Below are 13,270 nucleotides of genomic sequence, written 5' to 3' on the forward strand. Positions count from 1 at the left end.
GGTCCCAGAACACTGTTTGAAGCTAGAAAGATGGCAGGGTCCGCCACATATAAACAAAGTAAAACAGTATAAACTGTGTTGTCCTTTAAGGTCAGTTTGTTTATTCAGTTTATTCAGTCATAAAAACAAAAAGAGGTTGTTTATTTAGTGTGTTTAGGCAGAAAAAGATCTTTCTCTTCTGATTAAATTTTCTTCCCCCAAAACTACATAATGCTCCTTTAAGAGAATGATATTTGCCAATTTTATAAATAAAGTGACTTGTTCCTTTTTAGAAGTACATTTATTGTTTCTTATATAATCTTATGTGGAGAAAAGTTAATGAGAATAATACAGTTAAAGACAATTTCACTGTTTTAAAGTAGAGAGAGAGTTTGTTGAGGTATAAAACAGCTGTTTCTTGTAGTAAAAAAAAAAAAAAAACTTCCCCAAAACTACAGAGTGCTCCTTTAATTTTACCTACTTTTTTTTTTTATTTCCCAAATATCCCAAAAAATCAATTTAATGACCCCAGAATACAAAGTCTTATTCCCCTGAGGTCCCATCTCATATTTTTTACATTTTCTCTTCGGAGGCACTATTGTCGCTCTAACTTTCAGCGCTGTGTTCGGGTTGTGTTCGGGTTCTGGTCGGGTCCGTTATTTCCACGTCCCGGGCCATCTCCGGTGAGGTCATCGTAAAAAGGTGGGCGTCAGTGGGCGGGGCCAGCGCAGCTCCGGACCCGAGCCTGGTGGGTTCTTCATGAGAGAGGGAGTGAAAGTTTCTGGAGAAGGAAGAAGAAGTAGAAGAAGAAGAAGAAGAAGAAGCAGCTGACTTTGTGTCTCTGGTCCGCTCACACTGAGCCACAGTGAGTGTGTGTGGGAGCGTGTGTGTGTGTGTGTGTGTGTGCAGCCTCAGGACGGACAGACCTCAGCAGCAGCAGCGAGAGGAAAAGTAAGTTTAACAAGAGGCTGAGAATATGCGACAGTCAGCTGAACTCTGTCACTGTGTTACTCTGACTGACTGCAGCTCTGTGGTGTGTTTGTGGGCTTACAGCAGGTTTGTCTTTGTGTCAGGAGACTCTGAAATCTGTGCTGGTGTTAGTTTTATTAGTAGTTTGTCAGGATTTGATCAAATGTGAGTTATGGAAAACTTCTGTCCTCAGGCTTTTAATCATTTAATCATGTCTGTCAGTCAATCAGTGCGTTACATGTGTGCATTACATATACACTGTGCATCTACAGTAGATCTATATTTAGTCAATAGTCAGCAGTTTTGATTCTGGACTATTTCCTTTGTCGAGCACAAATATCCCAAAATTCATAACGAAGGTTTGCTGCTTTTCTCATATCAAAAACAAAATGACCGATCTGATGGCGTCACCTCAGCCTCCAGGAACTTGGATTAACCTTTATTTCACCAATTTTGAGTAAATGATAAGTAGATCAATTAGAAAAATAATCAATAGAGGACTTGATAATGAAAGTAATCATTAGCTGCAGGCTTTGTTGCATCATCAGACAGAAGTTGCATTGATTACAGGTGTTTGTATCGTATCTACATGCATCTATACAGTCTTCTCCCCCGTATGAAGGAGCTCCTTTGTTCTGCTTGTGTTGGTCAATGGAGAAAATGTTACAGTCCAAACCTTCAGTCTCTGAGTCCACTCTCCTCTGAGTGCTGCAGAGAAAAGGGCAACGAGAAGAGCAGTCGACTTTACATTAACTGATATTCTGACCTTTTCAACCGAAGCATTGATCCCCTGCAGCAGCAGCAGCAGCAGGTGGGATCCATGTGTCTGACTTCCATGAAGGTGAAGGCAGTTGTGGGCTTCCTTACAGCGTGGTGTCACTGGCACGAGGCTTTTTTAAAAAGAGGGGTTCATCAACAAAATATAGAAAGACCTGTCAGAGGTTTCAGATTTCAAGTTTTCTGCTTCGCTGAGGTTCTTGACATTTTGCTTTGTGCTTAAAGCAAAGAGGAGCCGGTGCATCGTGGATGTGTTGCTCTGTTTGAGGAGGCATTGCTAAGGGTCCTCGTCGTGTCTTTATGACTGAGAAGAGCTCATTTATACTTTGAGCTCGTGCAGTTGCGTGTGCATCGCCTGAGCTGAACCTTAGTTGTTGATATACATGCTGACGATGCTTTCTAATGACAACACCGCTGTTGGACACATTGCAGGCAGACCCAGAGGCTGAGGGCTTCATTCCATCTGCTCATTCTGTAATGTGTGTGTTGTTTCTAGCTTGTGTAACCACTGCCACGTTACAATGAGGAAAGTAGGAACCCTGCAGTTGAAGGATCATCTGTCTTCTGCCAGATGTTTTTTTTTACACAACACAAGATTTTTTAACTTCGAACACTTAATAAGTTGTGGGAACACAGCTGTTGATAAGTTTCAGTACTCTTTATATCAGTGTTTTACTTGGAGTTATGATTTATTCTTTTTCCTTAAAGGCAGCAGTAGTGGTCTACACATATATCAGTGGGAGTCTGGCATTACATCACCCTGCAGGTGTCGGGTTCAGGCCACCTTTTCCTCGACTCTTTTTCTGAACGTAGCTCAAAGAAATCTATTGGATGATCACCTCCTGACGCGCAGTAATTTGTGCAACTGTTTCGAACATATTCATATTTAGCTTCTCTATAATCTGTTGATATATCAGCATAATGATTCAGCTCCTAGCCACTTACAGAAATGTTTCCATTTCCAACTCTATCCCTCCAAAACTCCTCTACTGCATAGAAGTTACACAACCTGCAGTTTCTAGAAAAGCAACATGTATGAACGTTGTTACCACATGATCATCCATAAACAACAGAGACACAGATTAGCAGATTATTACTTTAAAGCTGAATTTCTGTTAGCAAATAATTGTATTTTTACGCTGCCAGCGGACACAGAGCAATGTTAGCATTTATAAGAAGCTGTCTGAGTCCAATATTCACTCTCCTTTTAGCTTTATTGTGGTTTCTGCCGACTCCTCGGGACAATATTTGGCTTTTTTTTGTAGCCTGTGTTCCTCAGCTAAGTTGCTAACTTTGTCTGCTGTTTGGAGCTGGGCCGGAAGCGTACAGCTGGTTTATCAGAGCCTTTTTCATCAGAAACAGCTGCCTGCTGCTGCTGGAAGTGATGTTGATGCGGGCGGAGTAAGGAATCCAAAAAACAGCACATTTGTGGGCTCTAACACCCCGGGGTGTCATGACTCTGCATCTGTGTTGGGCAAGTTACTTTCAAAATGCAATGTATTACATATTACTAGTTACCTTCATTTTACAGTGATATATTATGTTACAATGTTACTATCTGTGTAGAGTAATATATTACTTATTACACTACTTTTTAGTTACTTTCAACAAAATGCCCAAATAACCTATAGAACAGTTAAATAGCCGAGATCTTTTTACATTAAGGATGAGCAGGCAGACAGAGGATCACAGTCTGATATATTATGAGACAGGAATAAATATTTTTAATTGTAGGCTCAGTCATATGAAACACAGCAGACCTACACCTTCTATATTGTAACCTATAATGACACGACAAGACAAACATCTCTTCCTCTATGCCTTTTTATTTTAGTCCACAGAAGAAGGAACACATGGTGTGATTCATGAATGTAAATTAAAGTGTGCTCGGAGGATCAGGCTTCATCATTGGGCTCATTTCAGTCACACAGACTGAACACAGAACTTAGAGGCTCGGCTTTATTAAACATGAACAGCCTATATTAATGTGGTCATGTTGGTTTGGATGGGTTCTTAAAAAAACAACAATAAACGCTTCACTTCGGTCGGTAACGCTGATTGTAACACGTTACATGACATAACTGTAGTAATATATATCTGAAATAGTATTAGTAAGCCGTTATATTACTCTGTTACTACTAAAATAAATATATTACTGTAACCCCTGTTGTGGAAATTTGAGTTACTTGTGAGATATCTGAAATAAACTTGTAAGAAATATCAGTTTTAAGGATTTTATTCTTTATAAAGAAGGTTCAACAATCAACAGAGTGGCACGCAGTCTGCAGAAAGAAGAGCCATGAGAGACAGTTGACAGCCCTTTTTGATAGGGAGATAGGAATGCCCTGTGTCCCTCTCACACCTGTGACAGGTGCTGTTATCTGTGGCTAGACAACAACAAGGCCAGAGACGAGAGTCTTCAGTGGGCAACCTTCTGGCTTTCCATACATAGAAATAACAGTCTCTCATTATGCAGGTAGTACAAATACAACCTTCAAGGATCAGGATTCAGGATCTAAGAGTCTAATCATTTCTCATACAAGAGTCTAGTAATATAATTTTCCATTACACCCCCAACACTGTTCTCCATATCCATGTTTCAGTTTGACTTGCGATGTTAAAGGTGCACAACGAGTTTTGGAGAAGAAATTTAAACTCAAAATTTGACTCATTCATTGTCTGAGAAATGTTAATCAGAAGAGAAAGATCTTTTTTTTATGTCTAAACAAACTAAATAAACAAACTCTTTTTGTTTTCATGACTGAATAAACTGAATAAACAAACTGACCTTAGAGGACAACACAGTTGCATACTGTTTTACTTTGTTTATATGTGGCGGACCCTGCCACCTTTCTAGCCTCAAACAGTGTTTAAAGGGGCACTGATTGATAAAAAGGATTGGTCAAAATGGAAGAGGAAGTGCTTTCCAGACTTTTAGTATCCAACACACACCTGAGAGCCTCTTTAATGTTCCCTCCCGTGCTCGTTCTTCAGTCTGATTCCTTTCTAATAAACAGTAAGTACCATTGTGAAGAACCATCTGAGACAGCAGCCAAGAAATGTTAATGACTGTTCTTCTCTTTTCATCCTTTCATCAGTTCCCACCAAAATGTCGGCCACCCGGCGTCTGCCCTGCTTCGTTCTGTTCGTGCTATTAGAGCTGGCTCTCGCCCAGTATGAACACCTCGGCTACCCGCCGGGCTACCCCAACCCTGAAGCACAGGAACAGTACACCGCCCCGCAGCTGGCACCGGACACGCCGAGGATTCAGCTCCGACTGGCAGGAGACAAGAGGAAACACAATGAGGGCCGCGTGGAGGTTTTCTACAACAGTGAATGGGGCACTGTCTGTGATGACGACTTCAACCTCCACGCTGCTCAGGTCGTGTGCAGGGAGCTGGGCTACCTGGAGGCAGTCTCGTGGTCACCATCATCGAAATATGGGAAAGGAGAAGGTAGGTGTATTAATGCACAGCCGGGGCAATATTTGTCCTCTTTCAATATTGTCTTCCTCACAATAAAATGTGTAACATCTCAGTTTTGAATGTGAGGTCAGTACTGGCTGAACATCCAGTATAGTGATGTCACTCCTGCACATGATCTTTCAGTTTATGACTCTTCTGGACTTTCACTCCCAGGAAACTGGTTCATGGTAAATGCGTCTCAGCTTTCAGAGAAACTAGCTGAGCATTTATGAGAAATCTATTTTCCTTTGTAGTTTCCACTACTAAAGGGAAAATATTCCTCCCAAGGGAAGAACTGATGAATTTTTCTTTTGTCCGGTTCAGGACCCATCTGGTTTGACAATCTCCACTGCACTGGCAAAGAGAGGACCTTGGCGCTGTGTCCTTCCAACGGGATCGGTGTTTCAGACTGCAAACACACTGAAGACGTAGGCGTGGTGTGCAGCGACAAGAGGATCCCCGGATTCAAATTTGTCAACACCCTGCCCAACCACGTCGAGGTAAACATGCACTGAAATCTGAAATCCTGGTGAATGCCCTCACTTTTCAAACTCCACACACACATTTTGTAATGTAGACTTTGTAGGCTTCAAACTGAGATCATCCTGATGACATGAGCAGAGTTTTCTCTCAGACTTGACAAGAGATTCACAGAAAACATTATACAGTTGTTTTAGTAGACTTAGTAGTGCTCATAGTGCCTCTTTACATGATAAATCTTTCCTTGTTCTGGGCTGGAAACAGTCAATGACCCTTCTGCTTTAATGACAGTCCTGTCTGAACAGCCTGCAGTAAAAGTGTGTCAGTGAAAGTGCAGTTAAACTGGTAATTGTTAGTGTGCTGCACTCGTAAGTGTCAGGGTTGTCTGGTCAGATCATTGACGGGCTCTGCTGAACCTCTTCTTTCTGGGCTGGGCCAATAATCTTCCAGCTAATTGCCACCAAACAGCAGAATGTTATCTTTCTGCTCGCTGTGCCGACCTCATGAATCCACATTCCAATGTTCTGAGCAAACTGCAGAGCAGAGCTGCCTCTCAGCCTCTGTCTCTCTTCCTGACCCCACTCCTCGGCCTCTTTGCCTCTTTCAGCGAGTCCCCAACATTATCAGATTACTCTCTCTGACTCCAGAGTTTGTTAAAGCAGCTGTTATATATAGTTTTATAATGATGCTGCACAACCCTGATTCCAGAAAAGCTGGGATGCTGTGGTTCTTCTCACTCTGTTGCAGATGTCAAGTGAGATATATATATTGTCTCTGTACTGTATTTAGTTGCATATATGTTGGAAAGGATTTGCAGGTCATTGCATTCTGTTTTAATTTACGTTTTACACAGCGTCCCAACTTTTTTTGGAGTCAGTGTATCAGAATTATCACCTGAATCTGCAGCTCTTCAGCTTTACAGAGGGTTTTACAGTGAGTTTCAGCTCATTGTTTAGCCGCCTGGCTGCAACTAAACTGTTTTTGATTCACTCTCTCTGCTCTCCTAGTGATTTTCAGCCACAGCAGGCAGCTATTTTTTTGAGAAATTCCTCCAAAAACTCCCCTGGTTGAACACAGAGGAGCTTATAGCAGTTAAAGAGTCAAATATTTGCCTTGGCAGAGTTGGTAGAGACCAAAAACTGAACCAAAAGAGACTTAAATTCATCAGATGGACAGACACATGAATGATAATTGTCTCCATATCTACTGGTACTTGTGTTTGCATCACAGCCAATCACAGCTGGTGGCAATAAACACCCGTGACTGCAGAGTGAACACTGCAGAGTGAACACATTCATATTAAAGGCAAAAGATAAATGTTCTTGGGTATTTTTCCAGTGTGAAAGTGGAATCAGTGATATCATCTTTTTTATTCCACACATTTTGCTTCCATGTCAAGATCTGGCACCTGCTTTACCCACAATGCAACCCAATTGCTTACAGTTTTGTCGTGAGATCCGGGTGTGGTATAGGCTCGAGGGCACTCTATTCTCAAGAAGGCTTGTAGTCTGCAGCCCCTGCCGAGGCCGACTCGTGTGACATCACTTGACTTCACTCGGCTCCTTCTGTACAGTTTTTTTTCGCACAGTACCGTCGAGACTTGTAAACAGACTTGCGGACGCATCTAGCCGACTTCCCGTGCAGAGGTTTAGGACAAACAGTACAGATTATGATTCTCCAGAGAGCGCGGCTGGAGAGGTCTAGACGTCTGGAGTCAAGCTGGGATCAACAACTCAGCTTTTCCATTCACCGAAAGAAGGCATGTGGGCGCAGAGTTTGTAAAAAAAAGGCAGGCAACCGGGCCGGGGCCTCGCTGCCACACAGCCGGGCCTTATCATCTGGAAGTGGTAATCTGGTGACTCACCCGGGCAGTAATGGCATTCATGACGACATGTCGCTGGGGGGTTTTGTGGTATAGGATGATTAGTAGGTTTTCAGAGTGCTTAGGAGCCAACATACACAGGCAACGCTGCCTTCTCAGGTGATGGTGAGCTCAGTACAATGGGGCAGCCAGTCCAGCACTGAGGAAATACCTAGAGAGTGAGGTCAGAGGGAGGAGAAACATGAAGCCGGGCATGCACGTGTTGCTGACCTTCGACCTCTGCTCTCAGATTCCTCTCTGTGACCGCTTTGTCTTGTGTTACATTTTAAGCATTGCCAGTTTTTTTTCTGACGGACTTGTAAACTCGCATGCTGTGTATATTTAACACTGTGTCTCAGTCAGCTGCACTGTAAACAACACAGATTGGCACCCAGTGTCTCCCCGCTGTTTATTTATGTGCCGCTGTCGTGCTTTGAGGAAGTATTCTGCCTCGCCTCAACATTTCAGCGAATGCAGGAGCGGCTGCAGAGGACTCCTGAGGTCCGACCTGCGATCACGCGAATGCATTACATTCCACTTCAAACCAATTTCAACATGAAGAAAATTCCAGGGTTTATGAAATGTGATGTTTGGCATGGCCCTTTTCCACACGGGTCCAACAAGGACCCGCCTCATTTATCCAAATTATACGAACAGTGATGCAGTCAGGATCCTCAACCTGATTTATTCAAGTCAACACGAAAACAACCGTTAGACACATGTGAGGAACAGTGTGTGAAAGAGGAATATTGTTAGTCATCTTGACTTTATGGGGGGAAAATGTCAACTGATGTGGAGACTGGCTACACAATGGAGCATTATAGAAATGTCTGTCAGCTGTGAAGAAAAGCTGGAGGGATGTAATTAGAGCTGAGTATTGTAATCGTAGCCATTTTTGGTTCAAACGTCCGCAATTAAAAGTCATCAAATACTTTTTTAAAAAGGGGGAGAAAATGGGTCATAATGTCGGACTCACAGTCTTCTCTCACAAACAGTGACATTTTGAAGAAGGCTCTTGGATTTACGCTTGAAGTTTAAGCCTTAAGATCATTTCTGTGCTTAAGTTTGATTCATAAAGATACTGAGCCTTGCTTAAAGGAGCACTATGTAGTTTTGTGGAAGACTTTTCAATCAGAAGAGAAATGAATAAACAAACTGACCTCAGAGGACAACGCAGTTTCATACTGTTTTACTTTGTTTACATGTGGCGGACCCTGCCACCTATTTCTAGCTTCCAACAGTGTTCTGGGACCTTATTTTTCTCTGAGAACAGCTTGTTTATTCACTTACTGTAAAAAAATAAATGTTTCTGAGTTTGTATTATTGTAAATAGTAAAGTTCTGAGTTTGAATTTATTTTCCAGAACTACACAGTGCCCCTCTGAGATTATTTCTGTGCGGTTCGGTGCGCTCATGTTTGATTCATAAAGACTATCGAGCAGCTTCTTTCCTCAGGCGGTGAGAGTATTCAATTCATCCTCTGCACTCATGAAAATAAAAGTTTGGTGTATTAAATGGCCCATTGGACCTTTGATAATGAGCGGCATTTTATATTTGAGTGAACTGTTCCTTTAAGTTATAGTCATGTGCGTTGATTGGACAGAACAAGCAATTTGATAACATCACATTGGGTTGGAGACGCTGCGAAAGGCATCGTCATCATTTTCTGACGTTTGATAATTTAAATGATTAACTAATACCACATGACTAATTCTTTTGTAAGACTCAGCTGTAGTGAGAGCCATGTAGCATGTGATCGTAGCTCTTTTGGACGGTGGAAGAAGATGCAGATGCCTACAGGCCCACTCTGCTCCGCTCTGTTAGTTTGCTCTCTTGCTCTGACAAATCTTCTGCGGTTTGTCGTGCTAGAACAGGTAGCGATGTAATCTGGCTGTGGGGATTAGCAGAACCAAAGCTCGCCTCTCCAATTGCATTTTTCTCTTCTCTATTTCTTTTTTTCTTCTTTGACTGCAGCTTTTCTCTCCCTTCCCCTCCTTCCTCTCCTCCTCTGCTGTGCGCTCTCTCTCTCTCATAAGCAGATTACAAGCAGCCATGAAGTCACCCCAAGCAGAGTTTACAACTCCCATTTTCCTCCTCTGCAGTCATTTTTTCCCCTCTGAGGGCCCTAAGGTCAAATCTTCCACTTTCCTCCCTGTAAACCTCCGTGAATCGAGGCGCGGCTGCTGTAAATTGCCTCGTCAGCCCTTCAGCGCGTTTGCACTGTGATCTCGGATTAATACGCGGCTGCCCTTTGTGTCACCATTTCAAAAATGCTTTTAACTATTTAATCTTTTCTTTTCCCACCCAGCTGGTAGATGTTTCTGCAGCTAGGTAAAGGTTTTCAACCCGAGGCATCACATTCCCACGGTGCAACGCAGGCGGATGTTTAGCCTCTGGAGACTAAAATTAAGCGCTCCATCTGACATCAGTGTGAGCGGAGGATCTCACTCCAGGCAGAGCTTGCTTTCACAAGCAGTGGAATTTTTCTTATGTTAAAGTAGGAAACGTGAATTTGTAGGTCTTTTGTCTGTGTTAAGGCAGTAAAAGTACAGTTTGATCTTGAAGGGCTGACAAACAGGCATTATGTCAAAGGAAGTAATCCCTTTGATTAGTCTGACTGCTTTTATGTCCATGTGCAGAACAGATTTGTCAATATTAATTGGCTGCGCTGTGAGAGAGGAATGCAGTGTTGTCATTTGTCTGCTTGTTTTTTTTTACGCCTCTTCTCCACAGCTGGGTTCCTTTTGTTTTCTGCCACAATGTGTAACATGTGCTGACAGGAAAATACACGTGATACCTGACCATTGTATACAGTTTAAATTATATTTAAAACTCAGCTTCAAGGTTCATTCTTGGACGTTATTACCTTACTTTCTGTATTGGCAGATACAGAGTAATGATCTGATATCAATCCATTAAAAATAAACATTATAAGTATATGCCGTTATGAATATTGGCTACTTGTGTTGGGAAGTAGCAGGGTCCCATTTACTTCTGATTTGTGCACGCTGTGTATCACCAATAGCAAATCCAGCATTTAAGGCGGTATTGGAGGCGTTGTCAGATACTGGTGTCGGTATCAGAGCACCGGCACTGAGCAAAAACATATCCAAAAGACGACAATCCAACATCTTTGACGATGTTGTAAAGGCTTCCACTGGAGAGCCTGAACAAACGTTTTTTTAGACGCCTTTTCAGCGTTTGATGTCCATGTGACATCCTAACGGTTCAAAATTTACAATGTAATGTTAGGAAAAAGACTCCCGCACACTGTCCACTTCACTTGCAGTGAAGTTTAACCTAATTGCATGTGAAGTGGACATGTTTTTTTCGGCCTTTGGTGTGCAAAAGCTGCACTCTGACAGTGTAATATTCAGACGTCTGAAGAAGTTATTGTGGCTCAAACTTAAAGTTTTTATGACGGCCAAATTTTTTACTTCATGCAGCAAAAACTACAGGGTGGATTTGGCGTGTACGTTACCAGGAGAGCTTTTCATCAGCTTTGTTACCGTTACGACGACTGTAATGAAGAGATTAAGAGTGGCGGGGTCCGCCAAACATAAACAGAGCAAATGAGGAAAACACTACAGCAGTATGGATTGATTTCTGAATCATGGTACATCTGTCTAAACAGCTGTTGTTCATTCAGTAGGTGTGTTACTCTGTAAGCTTTGCTAAGAACAATGCTAAGAACTTTTACTTTGAAAAAACAAAATGAGATTGGCAGAACCACCAGCCAAATCCTTGTACTCTGAAATCACTCCCCAGCGTGTTTTTTATGTCAATTCAGCTTTAATGCCATTTATGAGCAGCTCATTTCCATTAAATCATTGTCTTTGGTAATTTACGCTCCAGCGTGGGGTTTGTCACGACTTGTTGAAACATCTGCTTCCAGTTTGTTAACAAAAAGCTCCTTTTAATGGGTCTGAAGGAGGAACTGCACACTTTGCCGCACAGTTTTTGTCTGCATTTCTGAACACACCGTCTCCGTAAACACATAATCCTCAATTTGTGTCGTAGCTGCTGTGATAATCAGCTCACAAGAATAGACTGTGCATTAATTAGACATGTTTTCATATCGGGACTAACTTGTTGACAACAGGAATACCTGCAAAAAAAAAAATGACTGCAGGCTCATTGAAATCCACAGAATGCGGTTACACACCACACTGCACATGAACCCAGTTTCTTGGTATTTTGCAGTGGATGTGAGGTGATTTCTGCTGGCAGAGAGTCGTTGAAGACCTCTATTGGAACCATATGTTCCTGAGCTCCTTGCACTCTTATTTTTGCTGGCAAATATAGTCTGTACTCCGCAGAGAAGTTATGGACTGTGTAACTTAAAACTGTGGTATATTCTGGGTTCATGCTTTTCTCTAGTAATCACACATGACTTTGGGCAAGATATGGTAACCAAAACAACAGTTTGTTAGTATGTAGGGTATTTATATTTTCTATTTTCGATGTTTAGCCATGTGGTTTGAATCCAAAGAACTGACCAGGACTGTAAGTGTTGATGGGCCTCTTCTGGCTTTAGCCCGATCCCCCTCATCCTGGTGTAGCTCGAGGGAACCTGCCCCCTTCAGGGTCACCTTTTGTCGAACTTTTTGCAAACACTTGACAAACAGTATGAGACCTCTTTTCATGTGTAAAACAAACAGGTTCCTGATCAGAGCATTGTTAATATTCCAATTAAGAGGAAGAATGGGGTCAGATGAATATTATTTCAATCATGCCGTTCCTGTTAAACTAAAAAAAAAGAAGATATTTTCTTGCTTTGTCCTTAAATGACTTTATTTTTGGAGTACACCCTCTTGGCTATCTCAGATGTGGATCATGGCCCCACCTCTTAAAGGAACAGTACATGTCAAAAATTATGAATTATCTACTCTCCCTCATGCTGGTGGAAAGTCTGATGAAGTTTCATAGTCCACAAAGTGTCGCAGCGTTCAGCTGAAGTAGACAGGGACCTGTTTTAAAACGTAAAACGACAACTTAAAAAAATGGCTCCATACAGCTCGTCCGGAGTAATCCAAGTTTCCGGATGCGCTGAGATCTCAAATTGATTTGAGAAAAATGAAATCCATAAGCAATAAAAGCTGTAGTACCGTGTGTGGCCACTGGGCAAGCCTGAGCAGCAGCCTATTATCCAGGTCTATATTACATTCAAGCAGCAGAGACCAGAAACAGACTGGACTTCAAATAAGTGTTAAAGTTGCTCCATGTCTGCAACTATAAGCTAACATGTTAGATCATGATCAATTAATGCTGCTTTAACATACAGATGTGTAACTACAGACTGTGCTACCACTACTTTAGTCTTAAGATTCAGAACGACTTCTCACAGAGCCACTATTTTCTTTCCATTTCTAATTTAATGTGACACGACAGCTGCAGTGTTTTAGGAAAACAACGGTTTGCAGCTTGTACCTTTGGCTTCATTTCTGCATATGGAAAGCTCAAAAAGTTTAGCGAAAGAGATCACATTACCACAGCGTTAGTGGTAAATCCAAAATCGAGGGGAACTGAGGCTCGAAGCAATAAAGAAGCTTGTGTAGAAAAATGTGTATTACAAAACCTCGATGTTGCAACAGATTGAGGCTCCTCTAACCTCCAGTACAACTCATCCCACTGATGGCTTTTCCATCTGTGCCACTTTTCATCCTGGACAAGCAAACGACTCAGGAAAGGCCTCCCCCCTTCCCCAGAGTGTGCTGGAAACAAGACACATGTTAGAAATG

The 13,270-nt window shown here is 42.1% G+C and overlaps 1 protein-coding gene across 1 annotated transcript in view; it reads left to right on the forward strand.

Moving 5' to 3' along the window:
• Positions 1 to 793: 793 nt before the first annotated feature.
• loxl2b (lysyl oxidase-like 2b) overlaps positions 794 to 13,270 on the forward strand; it is a 34,096-nt gene continuing 21,619 nt past the window's right edge. The window contains exons 1-3 of the mRNA XM_073466505.1: positions 794 to 930; positions 4,824 to 5,180; positions 5,514 to 5,689. Of these exons, the coding sequence (XP_073322606.1) occupies positions 4,835 to 5,180; positions 5,514 to 5,689 (522 nt within the window). The 5' untranslated portion in view covers positions 794 to 930; positions 4,824 to 4,834. The remainder of the gene's footprint in view (positions 931 to 4,823; positions 5,181 to 5,513; positions 5,690 to 13,270) is intronic.

Source organism: Pagrus major, chromosome 5 (assembly GCF_040436345.1).
Source record: "Pagrus major chromosome 5, Pma_NU_1.0".
NCBI lineage: Eukaryota > Metazoa > Chordata > Actinopteri > Spariformes > Sparidae > Pagrus > Pagrus major.